At 39.6% G+C, this 25,648-nt stretch overlaps 1 protein-coding gene across 1 annotated transcript; it reads right to left on the reverse strand.

Moving 5' to 3' along the window:
* Positions 1-1,773: 1,773 nt before the first annotated feature.
* On the reverse strand, positions 1,774-24,435 carry LOC138392466 (myosin-4). Its single transcript, XM_069483248.1, has 38 exons — positions 24,232-24,435; positions 23,991-24,134; positions 23,703-23,859; positions 22,596-22,623; positions 21,696-21,810; positions 21,505-21,597; positions 21,331-21,394; positions 20,532-20,630; positions 20,336-20,439; positions 20,045-20,183; positions 19,720-19,838; positions 19,479-19,628; positions 18,287-18,457; positions 17,176-17,485; positions 17,015-17,082; positions 15,787-15,874; positions 15,587-15,704; positions 15,164-15,287; positions 14,939-15,075; positions 14,587-14,842; positions 12,838-13,080; positions 12,570-12,746; positions 11,608-11,753; positions 11,438-11,528; positions 10,961-11,350; positions 10,251-10,377; positions 8,549-8,667; positions 8,239-8,435; positions 6,868-7,051; positions 6,277-6,442; positions 6,066-6,190; positions 5,373-5,681; positions 5,082-5,285; positions 4,624-4,749; positions 4,363-4,533; positions 3,996-4,100; positions 3,778-3,873; positions 1,774-1,926 (listed from the first exon to the last, which is right to left on the reverse strand). The coding sequence occupies exons 1-38, from the start codon at positions 24,433-24,435 to the stop codon at positions 1,774-1,776; spliced, it is 5,817 nt and encodes a 1,938-aa protein (XP_069339349.1).
* Positions 24,436-25,648: the final 1,213 nt, after the last annotated feature.

Here is a 25,648-nt window from a genome sequence, read left to right on the forward strand (position 1 = left end):
TGCTTTGATACTAAGAGCAAAGAGATGGTTGTAAGCTAGAGAGTGATGTGATCAGATTGTTGTTTTTAAAAAGATCTCTTTGGCTGCAGTTTAGAATAGTTTAGACTTGGGGGCAAAAAATAGGTATGTGTAAGACCAGGCATGAGATGATAGTAGTTTGGATGAGGAAGATGACAATAAAGGTAGAGAGAAGTTTATGGTCTTGAAACATGTTTAGGAATAGTAAAAAAAAAAAAAGAAGTTAAGATTGATTAGATACAGAGGAATGAGGGGCATGTAAATTTCAAACCTTATGCCTAGATTTTTAGCTTGAGCAACTGAGCGGCTAGTGTTGTCATTCACTATGATGGGGCATGGTATAGGAACACATGTGAGTTTTCAGGAGAGGAGGGGAAGGTCATGAATTCATTTTGACTGTGTTGAGCTTGAAGGGCCTATTTGTAAAGACATTGAGTCTGAATCTCAGGGGAGAGAATTAGGCTTGGGATGTAAATTTAGAGTTCTTAGGTTATGGATAGTAATAGAAGTCAAGGGATTGGATGAAATCATCGGCCTAGGCAAAGAATTTTCAAACAAGACCCCAAAAGCAATCACAGCAGCAACAAAAATAAATAAATGGGATCTGATCAAATTAAAAAGCTTTTGCACAGCCAAGGAAACTATCATTAGAGCGAATAGACAGCCTACAAAATAGGAGAAAATATTTGCTCTCTACACATTCGATAAAGAGCTGATAATAAGAATCTACCTAGAACTTAAAAAAATCAACAAGAAAAGATCAAAACAATCCCATCAATAAATGGGCAAAGGACATGAACAGAAACTTTGCAAAAGAAAACAGAATAATGGGCAGCAAACATAAAAAAATGCTCAACATCTCTAGTCATTAGAGAAATGCAAATCAAAACCAAAATGAGGTATCACCTAACTCCAGTGAGATTGGCCTCTGTCAAAAAATCCCCAAATAACAAATGCTGGTGAGGATGTGGAGAGACGGGAACACTCTTACTGCCTTAAGATAGAGAAGTTTCCAAAAAGACAGAACAAGTCATAGAAACGTATTCATTCTTCCTTACCATTCTAATGTGGTAACCAGGAGGGCGCACAGTTAGACAAGCCACCAAACATCTGTAGATAACAAAAAGCTAAAAATCTCTTATATTTAAAAAGGACCAGAAAACTTGAGAGTGTATTTCTCTCTCAAGGGATCCTAATCCCAACTTAATAGTTCATGTAGTTATAGTGAAGAGTTTGCATTTTAAATATTTTTGACTGTATTTAATCCTAATTTCTTTAGTTTTTCTCTTATGTCAATAATTAGTGCTTTTATTTATTTTTACTCAGTCTTAGGATGAAGCATTTCCTGTTACTTTATGAAGAAAATCAGTAACTTCATTAACAGAAACTAGCTGATGTTTTGCCAAATGACGTTTACCAAATATTCTATGTCCTGTATCCCGATGGTGTACCTCGGCTTCACCTACTTCCCTCAGGGACATGGATGGTGGCAGTTACCGGGGTCGGCCTAGCTGCTCCCTGTCTTATTTTAATCTTGGTGACTAAATACTTTTCCATAAAATATAAGCAAAATATTGAGTTTTTTTTTTTTTTCTTTTCTTGGCACTTATAAAGATAAATTGACATGGAGGAAAAAAAGAGACACGTTCTTGGCAGATAAATTTTTTATCTCCAAAAGTCATAAGTACAAAACAGAGTGACAAAGATTTTCACATTTTGTGCATTTCTTTGGTCACTTTTCAGCATTTGGATGAATTACTCTTCACTTATGATTTTTGTGTGAACCTCCCGGCTCTTCACCCGCAGTTTGTTGACCTGGGACTCAGCAATGTCAGCCCGCTCCTCAGCTTCCTCCAGCTCGTGCTGGATCTTGCGGAACTTGGAGAGGTTGACGTTGGATTGTTCCTCCTGTGAATGAAAATGCAATTATGAGGGGAAAAAAGTTCAGAGTTTCTAGATTCTTAGATCACGGGTCCTGAATTTCATTTTACTTAAAAATGATTCACTCTAGTAGATCTTTTAAGAAACCTAGAGAAATGCTCTTGAATTTTTTTTTTTTTTTTGCATTAGCTCATCTTATGCTTCTTGAACTCATAGATAACAAGGAAGGACAGGTGACATTTGTCTCTGAACTTTTAGAACAGCTGAACACCTTTGAGCTACTACTAAATATGCCAGTTGTCCAGCCTTGTTTTTTTCAGAATCCTGAGAATGGAACCAGACCTTTAAAAAAATGCAGTTATGCAATCTCTATTATACCAGACTATTAGGCTTAAATATAAATTATTGCCACATGAGTATAAATATTTGCCACTTAGTGAAGTTTAGAGATTAAACAAGAAATTTATTGTTTCCTAAAATAGCCTGAGCTGTGTCTGATTATGCTTGAATATACAGCAGGGGATTTGAGAAGGTCAGTTCTAGTTTAGTCTCCAGGAATCATTCTTTCTTAAAACTTTCATTAAGAACCCTCCAAAATATGGCTTTCAAATTTAGAACATTCATAAAGCTTAGAATCACTAAATAGTATAGCTTGGAAAAAAACCCTCAGATTTTCCTCTTACAGATGAGGGAAGTAGGTGCTAGAGAAAGAATAAGCGATTTGTCCAAGGTGTGGGCGTGAATGTATGTGTGCGTGTGTGCACAGCTGTGTGTTTGTTCTCTCACCCTTCCTTACCTCCCCCTGCCCCACCCATCTCCTTTCCTCTCTCTCAGACCTTAGAGATCTGGGGAAAAAATAAAAACCATCAATGAACAGAAAAACTAATTTGTGATATGTTGGTATGTATATCTACACTTAGAAAACTGATACTATTTGGTTTATGATTCCAGATGAAACACTGGATGGGGAAATGAGAGAAGGTGGAGTGCCAAGAATCTACTGGTTTGGACGTAACTGAGACCTTTTGAGCTCCAGACTCTTATTTAACTATTTACTTGACATCTTCACTTAAGTTTATAATGGTGTTTCACACTCAGTGATTCCAAAAGAAAATTCCTGTTTCCTTCTTGCCCTGCGAATATGTTCTTTCATTAGTTCCCCATTTTAGTAAGTCTTAACACCATCCACCTGGTTACTTAAACCATAAACCTGATAAATTACCCTTGATTTTCTTACTTTCACCTCCCAAGTGTAATCTATTAGCATATCTTGTAGTTTTCTGCCTCCAAAAATACATCTTGAATCATTCCACTTCTTTCTGTCTGCTCCACTACTGCCCTAATCCAAGCCACAGGACCAATTTGCAAGCTTCCTAATATGTCTCCCTGCACCCACTTGTGTTGAAAATAACCCATTCTCCACATAGCAACCAGAATACTCTTTTAGAAAAATATAAATCAGATCATGTCTGACCCAGATTAAAACCCTCCCATGGCTTGCCGATACACCACTGTACTTAGAATAAAACCCAGACTTCTTACCATGGTCTGGAAGGCCCTGTGACCCGCCTCCTGACTGCCTCTCTAGCCCTGCCTGTGCTCCTTTCTTCCTTTGTTTTTGTTTTTTGTTTTTTTTTTTCCTTCTTGAACCACATTCTTTTCTAGTTTTGCATTTGCTCTTCCCTCTTCCTAGAACATTTTCCCCTGGCTCGTCCAGTGGTTGGTTTCATCTCATTCTCAGACCTTCATTTAGTCATTCATTTTCCTCTGATACCTCCTCATTTTGCTCATCTTCTCTTTCATTCCTCTAAATAAATTGGCCTGGTCGTGTCTGAGAACTGGAGGCTGCCCGGTTACCCCAAGGAGTTTGGAACTCACCGCTTCCTCAGCTTGTCTCTTGTAAGATTTCACCTTTGCTTGTAGTTTGTCCACCAGGTCCTGGAGCCTGAGAACATTCTTGCGGTCTTCCTCAGTCTGAAATAACATTTTAAAGAGTGAGTTTCTTGAAAGTACAAATATCATCACCTTTTGTTACATATATGGTTTTCAATCCTATGCAGACTGGAGTGAAAATCTAGTGAAGTCATTTTCCTTACTTGGTAAGTGAGTTCCTTCACTCTTCTCTCATGTTTGCGCAGACCTTTGACAGCTTCAACATTGCGCTTCTGTTCACTTTCAACTTCTGCTTCAAGTTCACGAACCTGCAAAAGATGTACAGTTTACAGACGTTTATTATAGTCCGTTCACTTAATGAATTTCTCCTTCTTCAGATGAGCCACATACATCAAAAGAAATACTCTGTTTTATGTGTTGTTTTTGATGCCTTAGTCTAATTGCCCCCATTACAACCTCCTGGGCAGCAAGGAATATCTCTCCTTCATCTAGTTTGCCCCACATCATTGAGCAGAATTGTACGTTGGATTGGAATGATGAACAGGAACACATGCTGATTAGGAGACCCACCCTGGCCTCCAGCTTCTGGATCTGCTTCTTCCCGCCCTTCAGCGCCAGCTGCTCGGCCTCATCCAGACGGTGCTGCAGGTCCTTCACCGTCTGTTCTAGGTTCTTCTTCATCCGCTCGAGGTGGGCGCTGGTGTCCTGCTCCTTCTTCAGCTCCTCGGCCATCATGGCGGCCTAATTAGCAGTAAAGCAGAATCAGTTAAGAGAACTGAGAGAGCATGTGAAGATTCAAGTTTGACCACCACTGTGTTGCCCTCCACTCACATCAGTGATGGCCTTCTTGGCCTTCTCTTCTGCATTGCGGGCTTCCTGGACAATGTCCTCCATCTCTCCCTGGATTTGGGAAATGTCTGTCTCCAGCTTCTTCTTGGTGTTGATCAGGCTGGTGTTCTGGTTAAAATATGAAATTTAGAAATATTAAGTACCTGAGAGCAAAATTAGAAAGCCTGACGTTTTAATGAATTCATTCATTAATTAAATGAACTAATTAGTATCTCTCCTTGTTCCATAAATAATCTGAGTTGATAATATATTTCTAAAAGATGATCAACTCTGGATGTCACAATTTAGATAAATAAAAATATTGTTAATATAAAAAATTAAATGCATTAAACTTTATCCTCCATGAAACCTTTTAAATAAATTTCTAAATAGTACTAAGATTTGAGCAAGAATGTCATTTCATGCCTTTGAATTTCTTACTGTTCTATTATTATACTCACCTGGGTGTGCAGGAGCTGGACGCGCTCACTGGCATCCAGGAGCTCCTGCTCTGCGATCTTCCTGCTCCTCTCCGTCTGCTCCAGCGTGGCCCGCAGCTCCTCGATCTCGGCCTGCAGCAGGTTGGCTCTGCGCTCCACCATGGCCAGCTGCTCCTTCAGGTCCTCCTGGCCCCGCAGAGCATCATCCAGGTGGAGCTGGGTATCCTGTGGAACAAACAATCATTGAGACACCATGTTCTCAGGGCTGCAGCCACCCCAGTCTTTCTGGGACCATCTCTTGCACCCATTTACCTTGAGGATGCTTTGGGTGTTCCTATAGTTCTTCAGGGCCTCAGCAGCCATGCGGTTGGCGTGGTTCAGCTGGATTTCCATTTCGTTGAGGTCTCCCTCCATCTTCTTCTTGAGCCTGATGGCATCGTTCCTGCTCCTGATCTCAGCATCCAGCGTGCTCTGCATCGACTCCACGACTCTAATGTGGTTTCTCTTCAGCTGGTCAATTTCCTCATCCTTTTCAGCAATTTTCCTGTCGATTTCAGACTTGACTTGGTTCAACTCAAGCTGGATACGCAGGATCTTTCCCTCTTCGTGTTCAAGAGATGCCTTAATGACAGCAGGAGGTGACATTAGCAGGGAAATGCAAATGTGTAGTATTCTAGAAATAGGAATTAGTGTCTACCTTTGTGCTGCCATCATACATCTTTATTCCATTGTTATAGAAATTTCTACAATATATCATATACTTCTATCTTTCCAGGTAGATTGTGCCCTTGAAAGCAGTATTAAGTTATTTGTCCTTGTTTTCTCAGTGTCTAGCACAGTTCCTGACTTATAGTTATGTTAATTGTATGCATGGTCAATTCTCCCTCCTCATTCTTAGTGCACGAAGTAAAATTAGTTTTAATTTCTCTTGATTCACCAATTCTTGCATTCAATAGAGGCTAATTTCTCTCATAATTGTTTTAGAGCATATAATAAAATGTCTACCTCTGCCTCCTCTAAAGCAGCCTGAAGTTCACACTTTTCTTGCTCAGTTTGCTTCTTTATTTTTTCCAGTTCATGGATACGTTTTCCTCCTTCTGCAATCTGTTCAGTCAGATCAGAAATCTCCTCTGTTGGGGAACAAAAATACAGACATTTGTTCAGAGAGGGCAAACATTCTTTCAAATCTTTTATTGTTAAGGTGAAATGTACTCACGCTGCAAATTCTTATTTTCCCGCTTCAGGGTTTCAAGTTGGTCTAAGGATTCCTCGTAAGCATTCTTAATCTTGAAGAGTTCCGTGCTAAGGGAGCGGGACTCCTTTTGAGAAGCTTCAAGTTCAGCGTGAGTTTCTTCATACTTCTGTTTCCATTCTGCCAGGACCTGAAGGCCAAGAAATGGTCAAGAAATTTAGTGGACGAGGTTTGATGAGATAAAAGCCATCTATTCTGGCAACTCTCAAACAGAATTGAGGTGATCTAGGACTGAAAAATGCTTATGGGTGAAAAGAATAGAAACCACAGGAACACACACACCTGCCAGTGGGTCAAGAGCTACTGAGAACAGCCCTCAGATGGTTTGGTTTGGTTTTGTTCTTTCAGAGACGGGGTCTTGCTCTGTCACCCAGGCTGGAGTGCAGTGGCACAATCACAGCAGCCTCAAATTCCTGGGCTCAAGAGATCCCCCCGCCTCTGCCTACAGGTGTGAGCCACCATGTCCTGCTCAGGTAGTTTGAATAAGGCACACTGAAGGGAGCAGGCTGTCCATAATCACATGTTGAATGTCAAAGCAGAAACTAGACAGAATACCTTATCGAAGTTCCTCTGCTTTTTGTCCAGAGCTGCACAGGCAGCGTTTGTTCTCTCCACATCAATCATGAGGTCCTCCACTTCATTCTGGAGCCTCTGCTTTGTCTTCTCAAGGGAAGCACATTTGGCGTTCACAGCTTCTACGTGTTCCTCAGCGTCCTGCAGACGCTGAGCCAGCTTCTTCCTAAAATGTGAAATATGGACAATAGAAGTAAATGGCTATCAGCAGAATTTGGTGTTTCAAAGTGGGTACATGTGAATGATTCCACAGTCAGACTTCTACATAAACTCATTTCCATGCTCCAACCACCAAATACTGAAAACAATTCATATTTTGTTATTGCTATACTTCATTGTCCAGCTTTAAGGCCATCCAATTACTCCTGAGCCAACATTTTACCCTTTAATGTAACTTATTTCTCCTTTATAGAATATTAATATCTACCTTAAATTACTGATATTATGTCTGTGTCTCCACTTAATTTTAATCCTGAGAGGGTAGAGTCTGTACCTTACTGATCTTTGTATTCTTGTAGGCTGTCATACATAGTAAGGACTCAAATGTTGGATAAATTAAATTCAAATGAAATATACTTGATTTTGTTATTATAATTGTATCCTTTATTTTTTTGCTAGCTTTTCATTAATCCATTAATAAAAAGAATGCTTTCACAAACTGATATAAATTTTGCTTTGAGAGCTCCTTTCAGAATCTCTTTTAAGGCATCTACCAAAACATTAATTCCAGCAATATGGCTGTACATTATTCCCAGAGTAAATGACTAGATCTTGTCTTAAACTTTCTGTTGAATAAGTAGGTCCTTACCAGATTCTCCCTCTTACTACAGTTCAGTTTTTAACTTTTGAATTGCATCAAACATTTAGTTCTTTATAACATAACACATTTTCTTTCTTATTATAGAATTTACTTTATACTTTTTGGTCTTTAACAATCTATTTCTGTTTCCCCCCACAAATAGTCATATTTTCATATCTCAAAATAAAGAGCTGTGCTTTAAAGCCTGATTATTTTTCTCTTACATACCTATCACCCTGGACCAATTATACCATTAGTGGCTAAGAGGAAGGAAAGGCACAGGAGAATACAATGAACTCTTATTCTGTTTGCACCTGTGTAGATAGAATGATGTCAAAAGTTCCCCCTTTAAGAAAAAAAATAATTCCACTTCCGCTTGCCTGACATCCAAAATTTATTTCCCTCGACAACCTAGAGTATTTGTTTTTCTTGCTTATGTATGTCTTTTCTCGTGTTTTGGGAGCAAGGGCCCTGTTTGCCCACATAGTACTTATAGCAGATGCACTTTGATTGTTAACAGAGGTATTTGCATTTAAACTAAGTCTAGAACATACTTGGCCTCCTCCAGCTCCTCGGTGCGCTGGATGGCGTCCGTCTCATATTTGGTCCTCCACTGGGCAACCTCACTGTTGGCCTTGGACATTGCCCTCTGCAGCTCAGCCTTGGCTTCCTGCTCCTCCTCATACTGTTCCCGCAGCAGGTCACAGTCGTGGCGGGAGGACTGCAGGGCGTGCGCCAGAGCACTCTTGGCCTGAGAATATAGAGATTGGTGACTTAATTTTATATCTTTAAAGTGATGTTTATTTCCTATGCTCCCGTAGGCCACCAGATGAAATGACAACGACAAGAAGAAGTAGGGCTTACCTTTATCTCTTCTTCAAGCTGCCTTTTCAGTTCCTCAATCTGTTGTGTGAAAGCTTGTTTACCCCTTGACAGCTGAGAAACTAATGAATCCTTTTCATCTAGCTGGCGGGCATATTCACCTATAAAAGACCAAGATCCAGAAAACTCAACCTAACTTTGGAAACTAAAGCTCCAAAATAAAAACTGGAGCAGGGAAAGGGAATTGTCTGAAACATGATGGAGAGTGTGGATCACAACAAACCACCAACATCCACTTCGACCCTGATGAGCAAATCTGTGTAAAAATGAGAAGTATGGGGAACTTTGAGGTACATTACGTGCTTATGAACAACACAAAAGATTGCGGGAGATATTTAAGGTTATTCAGTCACAGTAGAAATTAATGAAGAAACGTGAAAAGAAATGTAAATCAATCCAACAAAATATTCCAGTGCTTTTTATCTAAGGCAGTAACGTCCTAGTTTACCTTCTGTTGAAAGTTGGTTGAAACAAAGGATTTACTCTATGGAAAGGGGGAAACTGAGCAGTTGCCTGTGTAAATAGAAGTGATATTGAAAAGAAAATCCTGGAAGCATTTTTATTTTAAGAAGTGATCAAGCGTTGTTCTACCTTCTGGATAACAAATCAATTCCCAAACTAAATGGCATTTAAATTTATCTTCATTTCTTTACATACCATAATTCAGAAAATATACATAATGTAATATACATAATCTATTATGTTAGAAAGAAAGGAAAACCTTTCAGTACCATTTTTAAGCTAGTTACCTGAAAGCTTTATCTCTTTGACATTTAATAAGAATCACAAGTTTCATTTTTTTTAATACCATTGAGTTATTAGGAATAAACATGTATTGAGGAAGAGGAACTACAAGGAGCATCTGACTTCTTGAGAATATAGTTTTTCTTTTTCATGAAATATACTGACCATCTTTAGAATCATAATAAAATCCTTATTTTGAGCCTTGTCATAGAAAGAACAATATATGAATGAATGTGAAAGAGTATAGTGATTCTCCAACACTTTCACCTGCCTATTACTTTAATAGCCTATGAAATAATTTCTTTGTTGTTACGTCTTCCTTGAGGAGGTAGAACTTTGGTAAAAAGTTGGATGAGTCAGCAGGAGGCGGAGTAAATGCAGATGCTTTCCAATTTCGCTAATCAAAAATCTACAAATCTCATTTGAATGCTCCTCAGCTGGGTTGTGGTCCTGAATATTTTTCTACTTAACTGTGGTAGTTACCAGCAATTGGCAAGACTTCAGGAAAAAGACTGGAGTAAGCACTTTTGGACAAATCACTTCATCACCACCACAATCTGTCATCTTTAAAATGGGGATAATGTTACAGTCTAATGAGGAAAATAAAGAAAACATAGCTTGTGAAAACATTTTGAAAAATGAAAAAACATACTGTGAGAATATACTTTGTATTTGATAACTTTTTGATTAAAGCCAAATGTGCTTTAAAATATTCAAAAATAAAATGGCCTGGATCTATCTGTCTGTCTAAATATATCTATATCATCTATATCTATGAAAGAAAGCAGCCCCATGCCAGTGATTAATAATGTGTTCATGTTAGTGGGTGCCTCCCCGGGAGGTAATATATGATCTCAAGCAACTCAGTGTAGAGTTTTTCAGCAAATTGAACACCTAGGGTAGATCTGTCATTCAAGGTAAACACTGGTAAATGGCCCACCGGATTCTGTCTGCAGGCGCGCTCTCTGAGCCGTGAGGTCATTGATCAGCCGCTGCTGCTCTTCTTCCTTGGTCTTAAGTTCACTCATTTGGTCTTCTAGAGTGCGGCACATCTTCTCAAGGTTTCCCTGCATTCAAAAAGTGATAGAAGGCACCTCAAGCAAGCATTTGGACCAAGGAAAGTTTCAATAATCCAAATGTTCCATAGGAGATGCAGTACTTACTTATTTTGAGAATAAACCATTTTTGCAAACAAACAAAACAATGGAGGTCTTAGGTTATGATGGAAAGAGTAACAAGATAGTCTAAACATATTGCTTTGTTAGTTTAACTACTTTACTAAATTGTCTTACATGTGATATGAAAATAATGATACTTGATTCAGTTCATGAGATGTTTTTGAGAAGCAGTTTATATTTATGCTTAAGGGAAAAACAAAAAGCTCAATAATCAACATGAAGAATTTTTAAAATCTCCAAATATATAGCTGAACTGTATTGTTTTATTTGGAAGAGCTTACCTTTCCACTCTCCATATTATTTGGGTGTGGCTATTCTCAGATAAAGAGAGAGCACACCAAGGTTGCTCCCTTTCCCCCAAGCCCTACCCTGCATAGATTGAGTCTCCTCCTGCCAGTTACTAATGATTCTTGAAAGGTTCACTCACACCTTTCCTACATAGGTCTCTCTAAGACTTAAGTCATGTTTGTACCTTGGCTTTAGAAACAGTCTCCATATTACTAGCAAGGTCATCAATCTCCATCTTCATCTCACTCTTCTCCTTCTCCAGCTTCTGTTTGACCCGCTGCAGGTTGTCAATCTGCTCCCCAAGCTCCGCCACACTATCCGCGTGCTTCTTCCTCAGGGTGGCTGCCGTGGCTTCGTGCTGCAGAGTGGCCTCTTCCAGGTCCCTGCGCATTTTCTGGAACTCGGCCTCGCGCTTCTTGTTCATCTCAATCTGGGCTGAAGTGGCTCCACCAGCTTCTTCCAGCCGCTCGCTGATCTCCTCCAGTTCCCGGGAGAGGTCAGAGCGCTGCTTCTCTGCTTTGGCCCGGGAGGCCCGCTCTGCCTCGATTTCCTCCTCCAGCTCCTCAATGCGGGCCTGGAAATGGTCAAAAATATAAACTCAGCTTCTTTGTGTCAGTAATTTTTTGCCGTTGAATTAGAAAGTTAGCAGTCATGTGCTCACCTGTAACTCCTTGATCTTCTTCTGCAGCTGCATCCCAAGGGCCTGTTCATCTTCAATCTTGCTTTGCAGATTGCTCATTTCAAACTCTTTCCTATTGGAAAAGAATTTTATGTAAGTCACAGAAATATTAATAATAATTTCCCCATGAAACTTTTGTCTATAGTGCTTACTTTTTAAGCTTTTCGTCAAGTTGTAATTTGTCATTTTCTATATCCATTGTGGATTCTTGAGCCAATTTTAGGTCTCCCTCCAGTTTTCTCTTTGCTCTTTCTAGGTCCATCCGGATTTTCTTTTCTTGTTCCAAAGATCCTTCAAGCTAAAAGTTAATAATCCATGAATACAGTTCCAGGAATGGTACTACCTTTTGTCCCAGGTTGAGCTTTTAAACATTAATTCATATATAATCAGCAAACTTTTGATTTTTCTATGAATTAGGAAGATTTGCCCCATGGATTCCATTCTCATTAGTATTTACCTAGTCCAAGGCTTCATCATTTAAATGGTGAAATGTGCTTCATAATCACATCATTACAGTAAACTGCTAGTGAGACCTCATACCTTCTATATCTCCCTACTGGAATAACTGTGGTCAGTACTTCTCCACATAGGCTGGACACCGTGGTAACAAACCATGACCTTTGTTAATGCCTCCCTTACTCAGATATTTTAGTGGGTTGTCTATTAGATAGCAGATCATGTTTAAAGCTAAATTTACCTTCCACATTCCTAATTCGTAGTCCCTTTTGTTTCAGTGAGAGAAAACATTATTGATTAATATTACTTCTTTGTTGTTGCTGAACTCTTGCTTAGAATGCCCCCCCTCTTTGTATCTTCCCAGAGCCACTCTCCTTTCAAGCCCAACTAAAGTCCCGTTTTGTTTGTATAGCTTTTCTTTGTGAACATGCTTTCCTGCAGTTCTTTTTACTCATATTGTCTGTTACTCACATCTAACTTTGATTTTTTAAGAACTTTCTTGCGTGTACATCTTAGTGCTTGTAGCAGAGATGATGTTCCATACTCCTTATTCATAGGAGGTACTCAATAAGTATTCACTATGTCGTAAAAATACAAACTCGTGCATACTTAATTTGTTACAAAATAAAAAATTGTTTTTACATGATGTTAGGCTTACATCATCCACTTGTTGTTCAAGCTTGATTTTAGCTTTGGTCAGGGTGTTGACTTTGTCCTCTTCTGCTTGCAGGTCATCCAGGGTCTGCTGGTGGGCCTCTTGGAGGGCCTTCTTCTCCTTGGTCAGCTTTGCGATGGTTTCATCCAGGCCTGCCATCTCTTCTGTGAGGTTTTTCACCTACAAAGGGTTACTAGGCAGCTTAGTTGCTGTACAGCAGTTTAGGTGCATGGAAAAACCTCTATATAGTATTATAGAATATGATTCATACCTTGTTCTCTGTGGCATGTTTCTCCTTCTCAACCTTGGCCAGTGTCAGCTCAAGGTCATCAATGTCTTTCTTGAGTTCTGAACATTCATCCTCCAGTTTCCTCTTCTTGGCTGTCAATTCAGCATTGATCTCTTCCTCGTCCTCAGCTCTTTCAGTTGCCTCCTTGATTTTGGCCTCAAGTTGGATTTTGGTTTTGATGAGCTGGTCACACCTTTCCTCTGCATCAGCCAAGCTATCTGCTTCCTGAGATGAGACAATAGATTTTAGTACCCTGGATATTTTTAGATGTTATTAATGTTTTTGAAACCAAACAAATAAATTATGTTTTAAGGCCTCAGGTTAATTTTTATTAGCTTTCCACTATTCAACAAACATTTATTCAGCACTTACAACTCTGGAGATAATAAAAGAAATTTAAGTCGTGGTTCCTGGTGAAATTATGATATAATTATATTTGTTATAACCTGTATATAATTTATTGGTATATAATTTCAGATCATCTTTCTTTAATATTTATTTTCAGAAAAGTTTAATTATGAAAAAGCAACAAACAAAAGGATTGGATATTTAGTAGGTGGCTAAGAGGGAGGGGTAATAGCAGAAAAGTCCCTTAATGGGAAGACATGTCCTCCAGTGACAGAGTAGTTTAGAAGAAAAGGGAGCACCTGGAAGAACTAAGGGGGAATGAAACATGTTAAAGATGGTGCTTAGAGAAACTCTGTGAGAACAGGGACAGTTTCTCAGGCTCAAAGTTGTATCCCCAGTGCCTGGAACTTCATCAGATATTTATTAAATGGATAGTTGATGGAATGCTGTTGAAAAGAGGTCATACTATATTCAAGGGAGAGGAGTATGCTTGGACAAATTTTAGATACTCTCTTTAGTTATCTCTTGTTTCTTGAAGGTGTGATAAACTGCTCCTCAATTTGGGAAAACCCTGATCTATACAAAGAACAGGAAAGTCACAATGCCAACCTATGCATTTGCAATTCATCTTCCTTATTATGTATCTAAATCCTCTAGGCCCAATGGGACCAATCTTTTCCCTTTCTGAATTCAGACAACTATACAGTAACCTTTAATGTTTCTGTTGTTGATTTTGGTGGCAGCAACAGAAGTCTAACAAAAATGGGTTAGATAGTGGCTCTTGATGAAATTTTTCTCCCCAAGCCTCTGGATATTTGTTGGGACATCAGAATGAGACTATCAACCCTATCTCTCATGTTTTGTATACAAATTGACATATCTACAAAATGCATTGCCATTATCCTTGCCATGATCCTATTCTTGCAGGTACTAGAAAATATCTAAAAATAAAATTGAGCAAAAAGTTGCTAGGGGCCTATAGATATAAAAATTCAGAATATTGGTTTCAAGTTGATGAATTTTAATCACAAAGTCTCCTCCCTCTTCACTAACAATATTGTTCTTTTTTTGCTGTTCTTATTTTGTTCAGTAGGGAAAATCTTAGGAAGCAAAGCTCACCTTATTTCCTGTTCATATTCTGCTAGGAGAAACCATGGGGCAAAGGAAAAATGTTTTTTATTTTTCTTTTCTCGCTACAAGGAATCCTACCACAGTGATTTTTAGTGATGTTGTATATGAAATTTTATAGAACATTCTAAGGAGTTGTGTATTAGGAAAGGTTAATAACCTGTCCCTTAGTTAGATAGAACCTAGACCTTTCCTTAGTGATCACTGAGCTGAAAGTTTAGCATCAGATTATAAGAAATGGGGTCTAATACTCACAGCTTGAACCTGGAGTTGCAGGTCATTTTTCTCTTGCATCAGAGTTACCATCTTTTCTTCAAGTTCTTTCCTTTTTGCCTCTGACTTAGCCAGGTCTTCTTTGGTTTTTTCAAATTCTTCCTTCATGTTGGCCATCTCCTTTTCTGTCTCTGCACTCTTGAGGAGGGGCTTGATCTTGAAATACAGCTTCATCCAGGGCCAGTGCTTCACATTCATGAAGGCACGGATATTGTACTGGATGCAGAAGATGGACTCTCTGTGATAGCAACAGAGACATCCAAAGTCAGATTATAACAGGAAACAATTAAAAGGCCTAGGCTGATGGGGTTAAGTAAAGTATCCTTATTCATACCTTCTCTCCACCATCCTCTGGTACTCCACTCTTGCCAAGAACCCTCTACACCTGGCCTGTGTTCGGGTGATCAGCTGGGCCAGCTTTTCATCTCTCATCTCCTCTAGGAGCCCCAGAAGACCAGCTTTGAAAAATACCTGTGCATGGGCAGAGTTGCAGATCAGAAACTTTACATAAAGTTCAAAGGGACAGGAATAGCCTCAGATCAGATTTAGAGAATATTACCTTGGTGTGACCAAATTTATACTGGGTGTGGTCAACATCAATGGACCCAAGGAGCTTCTCAGAAGCCTTCTTGCTATCGATGAATTGTCCCTCAGGGATAGCACTTGCATTTAATACCTTGTATCTATTTAAGCCAGACAAATAAATGGTATCATTTAGTGACAAATAATACCATTTATTTGTCACTAACAAGACATTGAAACAACATAGCCACTGAGTAGTCTAACATAAACAAGAAATCATGTCTACCCCTTTATTCTCTGTATGTTCAAAAGACTTCAGACTTTTTGTATGCCAGTACAGAATCTGTTGAGTTTGTTTCTCTTCTCTCGATTTTAATAGAAGGTATAAAGATTCTTTCATTGAAAAATTAAAGAAAGTAACAAGAACCTCTTAAAATAATGTATAGTGAGAATGTCTGACCTCTGTTTGAAGTCTGCATAAAGAATTCTGCTTGGGAATCCTTTCCTACAGATGCGGATGCCTTCCAGCACACCGTTACACCTCAGCTGGTGCAGGACAAGTTCATGCTCCATGGCACCTAAAAGAAAGAATACACACGCCATATTTCATGGTTTAAAGCAAACACACCAGAGCTTGTCTGGACATTTGAAGTGTCTTACCAGGGGTTTTGGTTTCATTGGGGATGATGCACCGTACAAAGTGGGGGTGAGTGCTCCTCAAGTTGGTCATCAGCTTGTTCAGATTCTCCTATGAAACCATGTGAATTTATAGTTTAAAAAATGCACTGTTTTCTTACATTCATATTTACAGACATAATTATTGTGATCCCTGACATTGGTTCAATCCTAATGAATCGCATCCAGATTTGAATTTTCAAAGAGTTATCTCTGGAACGTCCACATTCCCGATATGTCCTCCTATTTTCTATTTTTGTGCGTTATAAACATGTTTTTTTCTATTAGCTATTAAAGTGGTTGTTCATAGCTGTTGAATTTTCTAGCATATGTTGTAAATTTACTATGAACTCTAAACATATGGAAATACTCTGCCCATACTCTTTTGCCTAGATAGGTGGTCTGGTTTTACAGCTAATTCAGTATCTTCCTCCAAGTCACACATTTCTTTCTTTACCTGACATTCAGTTGCATCTGCCTCTCTATCATACGCTTACTCCTTGTCACAGATACAGAACTGTATCATCCTGGGGGTCCATGGAAAGTGGCCTTCTAATGCCTCATTCTGGGAATTGGCAGAAAACTGACAGCCATGTTATCAAGTATGTAAAGTTTTCCATCCTGTGGAAATCCAGGTTTTTCAGAATAACTAAAGCTTCAGTTATTAGAGATGGGATTAGAAATAGGATTGCCAAAAGAAAGTTTTCCTTAGAGAGCTATTTCTTATCACATCTAGTTTCTTATTCCTTCTTTTGACTCAGCCTCCAGTTCCCACCACTTTTCTTCTATCTTCAACTTTCAAAACGTATAAATTTCAGTTCTATACCAATATATACATAGGCACCAAAATCATTTGGAGGCCCCCCAAAGACTCACACAGGTCTCATGTTATATTTAATCGTATCTCAATAGACATTTTAAGTGTCAAATGACGTCAGTCCCAGGCCCCAAAATTGAATTTTGCCAGCTGATACTGACCTCTGCAATTCACTGTCATCTCTCCTGACTCCTGTGTCTTTTGGATACTGAGGTATCTCTTCCAAACTATCTCAAAGCTCCCTAAAGCTCAGTTTTGCCACTATCAGCTGTCCTATCTATCTCCTTGAGTCACATCCAGTTCTAGAATCCTGGCAAGATTATTTCCCTTTGCCCACACGATAGAGTAAAACTTAATGTCCTAAACCTAATTAAAAAGAGAAAATTAAGTTTGTACCCTGAAGAGAGCAGACACGGTCTGGAAAGAAGAACCCTTCTTCTTGCCACCTTTTTTACCACCAGCCTCTGGGGGGCAAAGAATACACAGGCCGTTATAGGATAGGCTTTCTCTGGTTATGTTGTATACATTAAGAAAATATTAATTCTATTGAAAATTACCTGCTTCAGCTGCTCCCGTCCCAGTAAAGAGGTGAGCCAGAGTCTTCATTGCAGACTTCTGGTACAGCCCGACCACGGTCTCATTCAGGGGGTCCTTGTTCTTGTCAAGCCAGCCATTGATGTTGTAGTCCACGGTGCCGGCGTAGTGAACCAGGGAGAAGTGAGCCTCAGTCTTGCCTTTGGTAGGCTTGGGCTTCTGGAAGTTGTTGGACTTTCCAAGATGTTGTTCATAAAGCTTGTTCTTGAAGGAGGTGTCTGTTGCCTTGGGGAACATGCACTCCTCTTCCAGGATGGAGAAGATGCCCATAGGCTAGGAGAATGAAAAGAAATAAATTCCATTTGAATTCTGACTGCTTATAGAAACAGTATGTGACATTAATGATCCCATTTGAGTAAATGGATCCTCTAATTCCATAGAGTTAATGAAAACTCATTCTTTTGGTCAGAAGCCATTAACTTGACAAATATTTATTGGCTGCTGATCTGAGAGACAAGTGCTGTGTCAGGCTCTGGGATACGACAGAGCAGGCTAGTCAAGTGCTGTGCTCTTATGGAGTTTGTGTCTTTACCTCCAGGGCCTTAGAGCAATATTTTTACAAGTGTGACTCACAAATTAGCTGCATCAGAATCACTTGTTAAAAATCCAAGGTTTCATCCCATAATTACCAAAAACTATTTCTAGGGGTGCGATGAGGGAAACCTGCAATTGTAGTTAAGTACTCTTGGTGAGTCTTTGGCACAACTGGAGTTCGAAAGCCTCTACTTTAAAGTACAGTACTGGAAATTCATACTTCAAATGTCAGTAATAATGACTCCAACGATGACAGATGATAAGTAAAAAATATTCTAGTCAATGCTCTTTCTATAAAGATGGCTTTAAATGAGAGGCTTTGCATTGCAAACTGTGGGTAACTGTTGAGTTCTGGACTCTATAGAAAATATTCAGTCTCCTTTTACCAGAATACGTACCTCAGAGTTGGCAAAAGAAGGAATTTCCTGGTTTTGTTTACAAGTAGAAATCTTTTACCATAGCATGTACTAAGGTTTTATGATTTTTCTTTTAAATACTGTACAGCAGTATAATCTGTGGTCTGAAAAAAAGCAAGCAGACCTTCTCGATGAGCTCGATGCAGGCAGCCAGGTCCATGCCGAAGTCGATGAACTCCCACTCGATGCCTTCCTTCTTGTACTCCTCCTGCTCCAGCACGAACATGTGGTGGTTGAAAAACTGTTGCAGTTTCTCATTGGTGAAGTTGATGCACAGCTGCTCCAGGCTGTTGAACTATATAAGTGGAAAATACAAATTAACTTTCAATTTATTATGAAAGCTTTTCTGTGAAGGGGCTTTTTTCCGTTGATTAGCCTAACTTCCCCTTAGAATGGTATGGTTTTGTTCTGCCTATAACAAGCCTTCATTCCAGCCTACATATATATTAGTTTTCTTATTTGAAAAAGTATGGATTGCTCGTTCTGTTGCTGCCTGATGAGAGATTATTCCTCTCTTTCTATGTTGGCTTGGGAACGTCCGGAAGTGCACTTGTCCCTAAAGCTGAGAAAATTGTATCGAATTTCTATCAGTCCACACGTAGGAAAAGGTTTAAAAATGTGACCTCTAGATGAGACACATCCAAGACACTGCTGTCAAGTAGAGGACTTCAGTGGCCTTATTTCCTAAACTATGTAGCAAGTGTTCTTTCTCAGGCGGACAAATTTGAGTTTATTTACAATGCCATTTCTATCCTCTATACCTGGATATTGCAGAGGTTATCCTAATATTTAAGCACATTTCATTCATCTTAATTAGACAGATAGGAATCTTGAAGTCTTTCTTTAAGTTTGTCATTGTCTTTCCTACCATTATCTTGATGCCGATGTCACCCTCATCAACTTCTTTATCATTTACTGAGTACTAAATGTGTGCTTGGAGATTGTGCTGAGGGCTTTAAATTACAAAATCTTGAAACTGGCAGAAGGATCTCAGAAGTGAGTCTGTTGTCTGGAGTGCTAAGTGCTGTAGCTACAAGCCCTAGTTGAGTTTGCCCCATGATGGTCAGGTACCATTCCCATTACCACACCCCCAGGAATTGACAGAGCTGCAGTTTGAATCCAGGTATTTCTCATTCCAAAGCTCATGCCCTATCATGTGTCAGTTCCTGTTTCTTTTGGTCCTCGTTCATGTGTCAGTGAAGTTTATAGTATAGCTATTTTTCATGGACTCTTTCCATGCATGACCGCAGTCATGCTGTGTGACTGCAGTGACAAGATTTGTAACTCTTGCTGCTTCAAAGTTTCTGCTAACTCACATCAAAGATCTCAAAGCCAGCGATGTCCAGGACTCCAATGAAGTACTGCCTGGGCTGCTTGGTGTCCAGCTGCTGGTTGATGCGGGTGACCATCCACAGGAACATCTTCTCGTAGACGGCTTTGGCCAGAGCACCCACCGCATTGTACACCTTCCCAGATAGAGTGAAATGTTGGTGTTTAAATTAAAGACGTGTCATGAAGGCCTGGGATGTGTGTGATTCACTGAGGTCATGCACTTACCTGCTGCACCGTCTGGCCTTTGGTGACGAACTCATTGCCCACCTTGACCCTGGGGTAGCAGAGGGCTTTGAGCAGGTCAGCAGAGTTCAGACTCTGGAGATAGGCTGCCTTGTCAGCAACTGCAGAGACATAATTCAGGTACCCAGCATGACCTACTCTGGGCTGCACAATACATAGGGGCAGAGTATTGAGTGAATCACTTTATAGAAAGTCTATGTGGGGGTACATATGTCCATCAGAAGCTCAGCTGTAAACGAGACTTGAGTTTGGAATGGGCATTTTTTGCCTGTATTTTATTAAATTCAGATGGAGGTTTGTTTGGTACCTTCGGTGCCATCTGGCTCAGCTTGCTCTTCACGCTGCTTTTGCTTGAATTTCATGTTCCCGTAATGCATCACAGCCCCAGTGAGCTTATAGATGGACACTCTTTCATCAGAAGTGAAGCCCAGAATTTCAATGGCACTCTACCGGGAGAGATGAGAGAACAAAAGTTAGGGGAGAAGACACTAACTTATTTAGGAGAACTTATACTATTTCCGTAACCACATCTATAGTGGGATGTTATTGTCATTCCCATACATGATGGATTTTTCAGAAAAATCCATATGTAACTTACATCTGTGGCCATCAGCTCTTCTTGGTCATCAATGCTGGGGACTGTGATCTCCCCCTGACTGACAAAGGCATAGTCGTATGGGTTGGTGGTGATCAGGAGCATTTCTGGGTACATAGAATTCAGTGTATACGTTTTACATTAGAAGATATTAGGGCAGTGATTAACTTCTAGCCTGTGAATTTAAGTTCTCTCTTACCAATTAGATCTGGCTTCTTGTTAGACATGATCTGATAAAAAATATGGTAGCTTCTTTCAGCCTTTAGCTGGAAAGTAACTCTAGACTTCTCCAGAAGATCTGCAATGGACAGTAGACATCAAATTAGGTAGAAAAAATTACAAAGTGCCCTGGAGTGATTTTTGGAGCTTGAGGTGATTAGCTAAATGTTATTGGCCCCTTGAGATTTCAGCTGAATATTCCCATGAGGTACCACATATTACATCTCTACAAACACCACTGCAGTTCCTCTTACCACCTCCAAAAAAAAAGTGAAACATGCTTGGGCCAAGACATATTCACTTCTCATACAGAAGATCCTTGACATTTGGAATTTAATTGAGTCTTGAGACTCCTCCCTTCCCAGGGTCTCCTGTTACTCTATAATGGAGGGGCTGCTAAAAGCAACAGTTATCAAGGGCTAGACAGGAAGAAATCACATATCCTCAACCCATGGGCAACTCATTTACTTCTAGTGTTTTTTTTTTTTTTTTTTTTTTTTCTTGTGTGTGTGTGTTTTCTTTAAGAAAAATTTGAAATCATTCTGAGACTGGGATACTTCAGATAAGCCCGGCAGTTCCTGGCAGTTTCTACAGAATCATTAGCCCACGGCTGCAGTGGGTAAAGCACACTGTGGGCTATGGATAAGACTGGCATTAACCATCGGCTTGTTTGGCAGCAGCCTGGTGCTTTGCAGGCTCCATGCTCAGCAGGAGCTGCAGAGTGTTCCTCCAAGCCATCATTTGTCACTCTTGGATTATATTTAGGTCTTATTACTCACATGTTTCAATATCAGCAGAAGCCAGTTTCCCTGTGGTACCAAAGTGGATCCTGATGAATTTACCCTTGCAAGTAAAAAAGAAGATGTGATATACAAAACTTGAAACACACAAGAGAGATGACATTGAAGTACTTCAGGCATGCTATCTCTGGCATCTGTGACTAAGAGACTTACAAAGCGAGAGGAGTTGTCATTCCTCACGGTCTTGGCATTGCCAAAGGCCTCCAGCAGGGGGTTGGCACTGATGATTTGATCTTCCAGTGTCCCCTGCAAAGGCAAGAGCAATCCTCGCATCTGGGGCTCGGGAATTTCTTACCTGAGAGCCCCAGCCGAGCCTGGATCCTGACCATGGCAATCTCACTCACCTGCATTTTGCCAGAAGTAGCTTCCTCCTTCTTCTTGTCCCCAGTAACTGCAATTGTTGCAAAGTACTGGATGACACGCTTGGTGTTCACAGTCTTCCCTGCCCCGGATTCTCCGCTGCCAAACAAAGACCAAACATACATGAGAAATTAAGCTCTGTGGCAAATGAAAGTACTTCTGCATCAGCATTTCCTACCTCATATATCTGTCTTTATATCTTTCTTTCAGAGAGTCTTTTAGATCTGTCTCTTCACCCTACATATAGCTCATAGTATTTCTGTTGCTTTGCACTGACAAGGAGTGGAGAAATTCATTCATTATTCATGTGACGCATATTTCTTGAGTGCTTAAAATGTGTCAGGCTCTCTTTTAGGTGCTGAGGCTTGGGCTTGAGGGGCCCCCAGATCAGCCACATAACAAATAATGTAGTAAATGGAACATTATTAATAAGAAACTCTACAAAATGCACATATGTTCTTCAGCTTCCTGAGACTAGAGACAGGGCTGAAGTTTGGTCTTTGAAGGAATAGACATTCCCTAAGTAGGCCTTAAAAGTGAACCACTGGTGATATTCCCAAACTGCTCTACCTTCGGAAGGCTGTATGCAGCTCACCACCCTTTACTGGGTTCTGGCCATGCTCAGAGAAGGCATTTTACATTTCCTACTCCCAGGAAAGTTCTGTGCACTTTCAGGGCTGGACTAGCAAATGAGGTAATTTGTAGCATTGTTATTTTACATTCTGACTCAATTTAAACCCTACGGTAAAGCGGAAACAATATTTAGTTCCAGGCTGAATCATCCCATTGCTTTAGTATGGGGGCATTCACTAATTTCTTCTTTTGGTTTGTCATTTTCCCATTGAGAATAAAATACCAGTGAGTCTCAGAATAGGAGTACATACGTGATCAAGATAGACTGATTCTCCCGATCTAGAAGAAAAACAGTGGGTGATTAGCATATGTATCAGTTACACAAGCAGAACTTTCTAGGGAAATAGAGTATTTCACTATAAGTATAATATTTTCAGTGGAGTTTTTCCATATATTTGTGGAAAGCTGTACATGGTACTATTCTTAAGCCTCTTAAATTGCAGAAGAGACAAATAAAATATCATGTCTTAAATTCCTTAAGTCATTACAGGAAGTGTGTCCTGTTGGTTTAATACAAAGAGCAGGATACTTCAAAGCCTAACACATACCCTAGTTGTCACCTGTAGATTTCAATGGCATGTTGTTTGCTGATTAATGCTTATAACTGAAAAATGCATAATATGATAAGGGTTTGGGATGTGGTTTCATAGGTTAAATAGTGTTGATCAAGCCAGGGTTGAGATTTAGTTTCTAAATGGGTTGATTGGCTTCACAAAGGAAAAAAAGTTGGGTCTTATGGCCACAGACTACAGCTCTAACTATGATTAGCCTTCCCAAAAGCGCCATGTGTTAAAGAAAGATAACATGAGAGAGGGTGCCTCAATCAAAATAAAATCTTTTAAGGGAGGAAAATAACAACTTTTGTTTATATGTGTGTAGGCCCAAAACATCAAGGAGAGGATATCTCTCTGAGATGTAGTCTGATGACCCTAAAGAGGTAATAGTATCTAATACTTTTAGATACTTCTAAAAGTATCTAACTTATAATCAACAAGAAACTGAGGCACTAAAAGGATCGAACACATGTTTTTCATGTCTATTTAGACAATATATGATTTAGTTGTTACTTAATCATACTCTTATCACTTAAATATATAAAACAAATCATGTGTTTGCAAGCAAGGAGACCATGAACAAATAATGGGATGGAGCAGCAGTGTGGTCTGGGACCACGCAGTGGGGTCAGGAGAGCTGAGTTTTAGCCCCAGCTTTATAGTATAAACCTCTCTGTGCTTTAATCACCTCTTCTGAATAACCAGGGAGTTGAATTATATTTTTCCTAAAGGTCTTTTTAGCTCTAACATTTTGTAATTATGGGTGGTAAAATAATCCACGTGGAAATCAGCTGAACCACTCACCAGTAAGCATGAACTGATAGGCGTTGTCAGAGATGGAGAAGATGTGGGGCGGGGCCTCCTGGCGCTTTTTGCCTCGGTAGGCCGTCACCACCTCTGCATTATACACTGGCAACCACTTGTAGGGGTTGACAGTGACACAGAACAGGCCTGAGTAGGTCTACACCAAAAAAAAAAAAAAAAAAAGAAAGAAAAGAAATATAATTATTTGATGGGGACCTAAATCATCTACTGATTTTCAAAAAATGTTAACTACTCTCGTGAGTAGAAAGGCCTTGAGTAAGAACTCACATAGATCATCCAGGCTGCATAACGCTCTTTGAGGTTGTACAGCACAGCAGGCTCATGCAGGTGAGTCATCATGGCCATGTCCTCGATCTTGTCGTATTTGGGAGGGTTCATGGGGAAGACTTGGTCATCTTTCACAGTTACGGTCTGTGAGTCAGGCAAGAGAGGCCAGGTCAAAACATGAGTGTCAGCTGACAAACTCAAAATGAGGCTCAGTCTAATCAGCCCCAGATGTTTTACTCACAGTTCCGGCTTCAGTCTTGGCTGTCACCTTCCCTCCTTCCCTGCTCTGCACTGTGGCTTTCACAAAGGACTCCTTAGGGTCCGCCACAAAGACAGATGTCTTGGCATCAAAAGGCTTGTTCTGAGCTTCAATTCGCTCCTTTTCTGACTTTCGGAGGAAAGGAGCAGCCTCCCCAAAAATGGCCATCTCAGAGTCGGAGCTCATGGCTGCGGGTTATTGATGGCAGCCCAGTGAAGGACCCTGCCTGGCAGAAGAAGAAAAGAAATTATAGAAATTCAGAAACTGGACCATTAGATTCACATTAAATTTTTTTTTAATTCACTGACCAGTTGAGTACTGAGGATTGCATTGGTATGACCCCCTCCCTGGCTTGGTTGGGGATGAAATGTCAGCCTCCTTGTTCTGTGCCAGTGCTGACAGATACTTAATCGTGCATTTGGAAAGAGACTGTTGTTTCTGGCTCACCTACTACAGTCACTTGGCTGCTTTCTCTGTTTTATTTGTTATGTATATTAATCTTTATTTACATAAAGCTGCCTATCATTGGCTTATACAGAACACAGAGCTAAGATGATATCAGAATGTTCTCTAGTTCTTTCACTTCTAGTTTTTATCTTCCCAACTGGATTATAAGCATCTTGCAGGCAGGGAGCACTGTTCTTTTGATGGTATCCTTCACACCTCTTAGAACACATGCTGGATACAGACAAGGGCTCAAAGCTGATTTGATGAATGAAAAGAACAATAGGAATACTACAGTATGAGGAACTATTTTGTACATGGTGAAAATCGTCTCATTATAAACTAGGGAGTTAGAAAGACTACCAACTATAAAGGAAAGCAGAAATGTGGGGAGCTTTGTTTTGCATTGCTTTGTTTTCTATGTGTATCAATTTCTCTTGTCCTTGTATCGTAATTTTGATAAACTTGGTTTCTTCAGTCTTTAGCATTTATCAAATATTTATTTTAAAATGTTGTTACTTATGTTTTATTGCTTTATTTTCTCATAAAAATTACACAAAATTTTTTCCTTTCAAGATCCATCTCTTGCTGCTTTAACTAGCATTCTTTAATGCTGTCAATAATCATCATATATAATCTATTTTATAATAATAAACATACTTTTTCCAGGAAAGCTCACTTGGGTAAACTTTTTCACATTTTTTCCATTGAAACTACAATGACTCAGATAACAATTACAATGCTTTGTCTTGCTGAAAATGCTTACAATCATGTTTTGCATCACATATATATATTTTTTTAATTTCCATTTTACAGATTCTGAAACAACATGCAGACTTAAGCAAGTTTTCCAAGACAAAAATTCAGACCATCGTATTTATCCATTTAGATGTCATTTCAAAGTTTTTTAGATTGTATAGTGCTGAGTATAAATAAGCTGTAGTACAGAAAATTT

The sequence above is a fragment of the Eulemur rufifrons genome, chromosome 9 (assembly GCF_041146395.1).
Source record: "Eulemur rufifrons isolate Redbay chromosome 9, OSU_ERuf_1, whole genome shotgun sequence".
Taxonomy (NCBI): Eukaryota; Metazoa; Chordata; class Mammalia; order Primates; family Lemuridae; genus Eulemur; species Eulemur rufifrons.

Bases quoted from the DNA above. Each gene is read 5' to 3' on its own strand.
- LOC138392466 (XM_069483248.1), bottom strand. From the start codon at position 24,435: ATGAGCTCCGACTCTGAGATGGCCATTTTTGGGGAGGCTGCTCCTTTC. The intron at 15,875-17,014 runs GTACAAACTTAA...ATGGTTTCATAG, and splicing joins CCGTGTCTGCTCTCTTCAGG to GAGAATCTGAACAAGCTGAT. The intron at 15,076-15,163 runs GTAATATTCTCT...GCCCATGCACAG, and splicing joins ATAAATTTGGTCACACCAAG to GTATTTTTCAAAGCTGGTCT.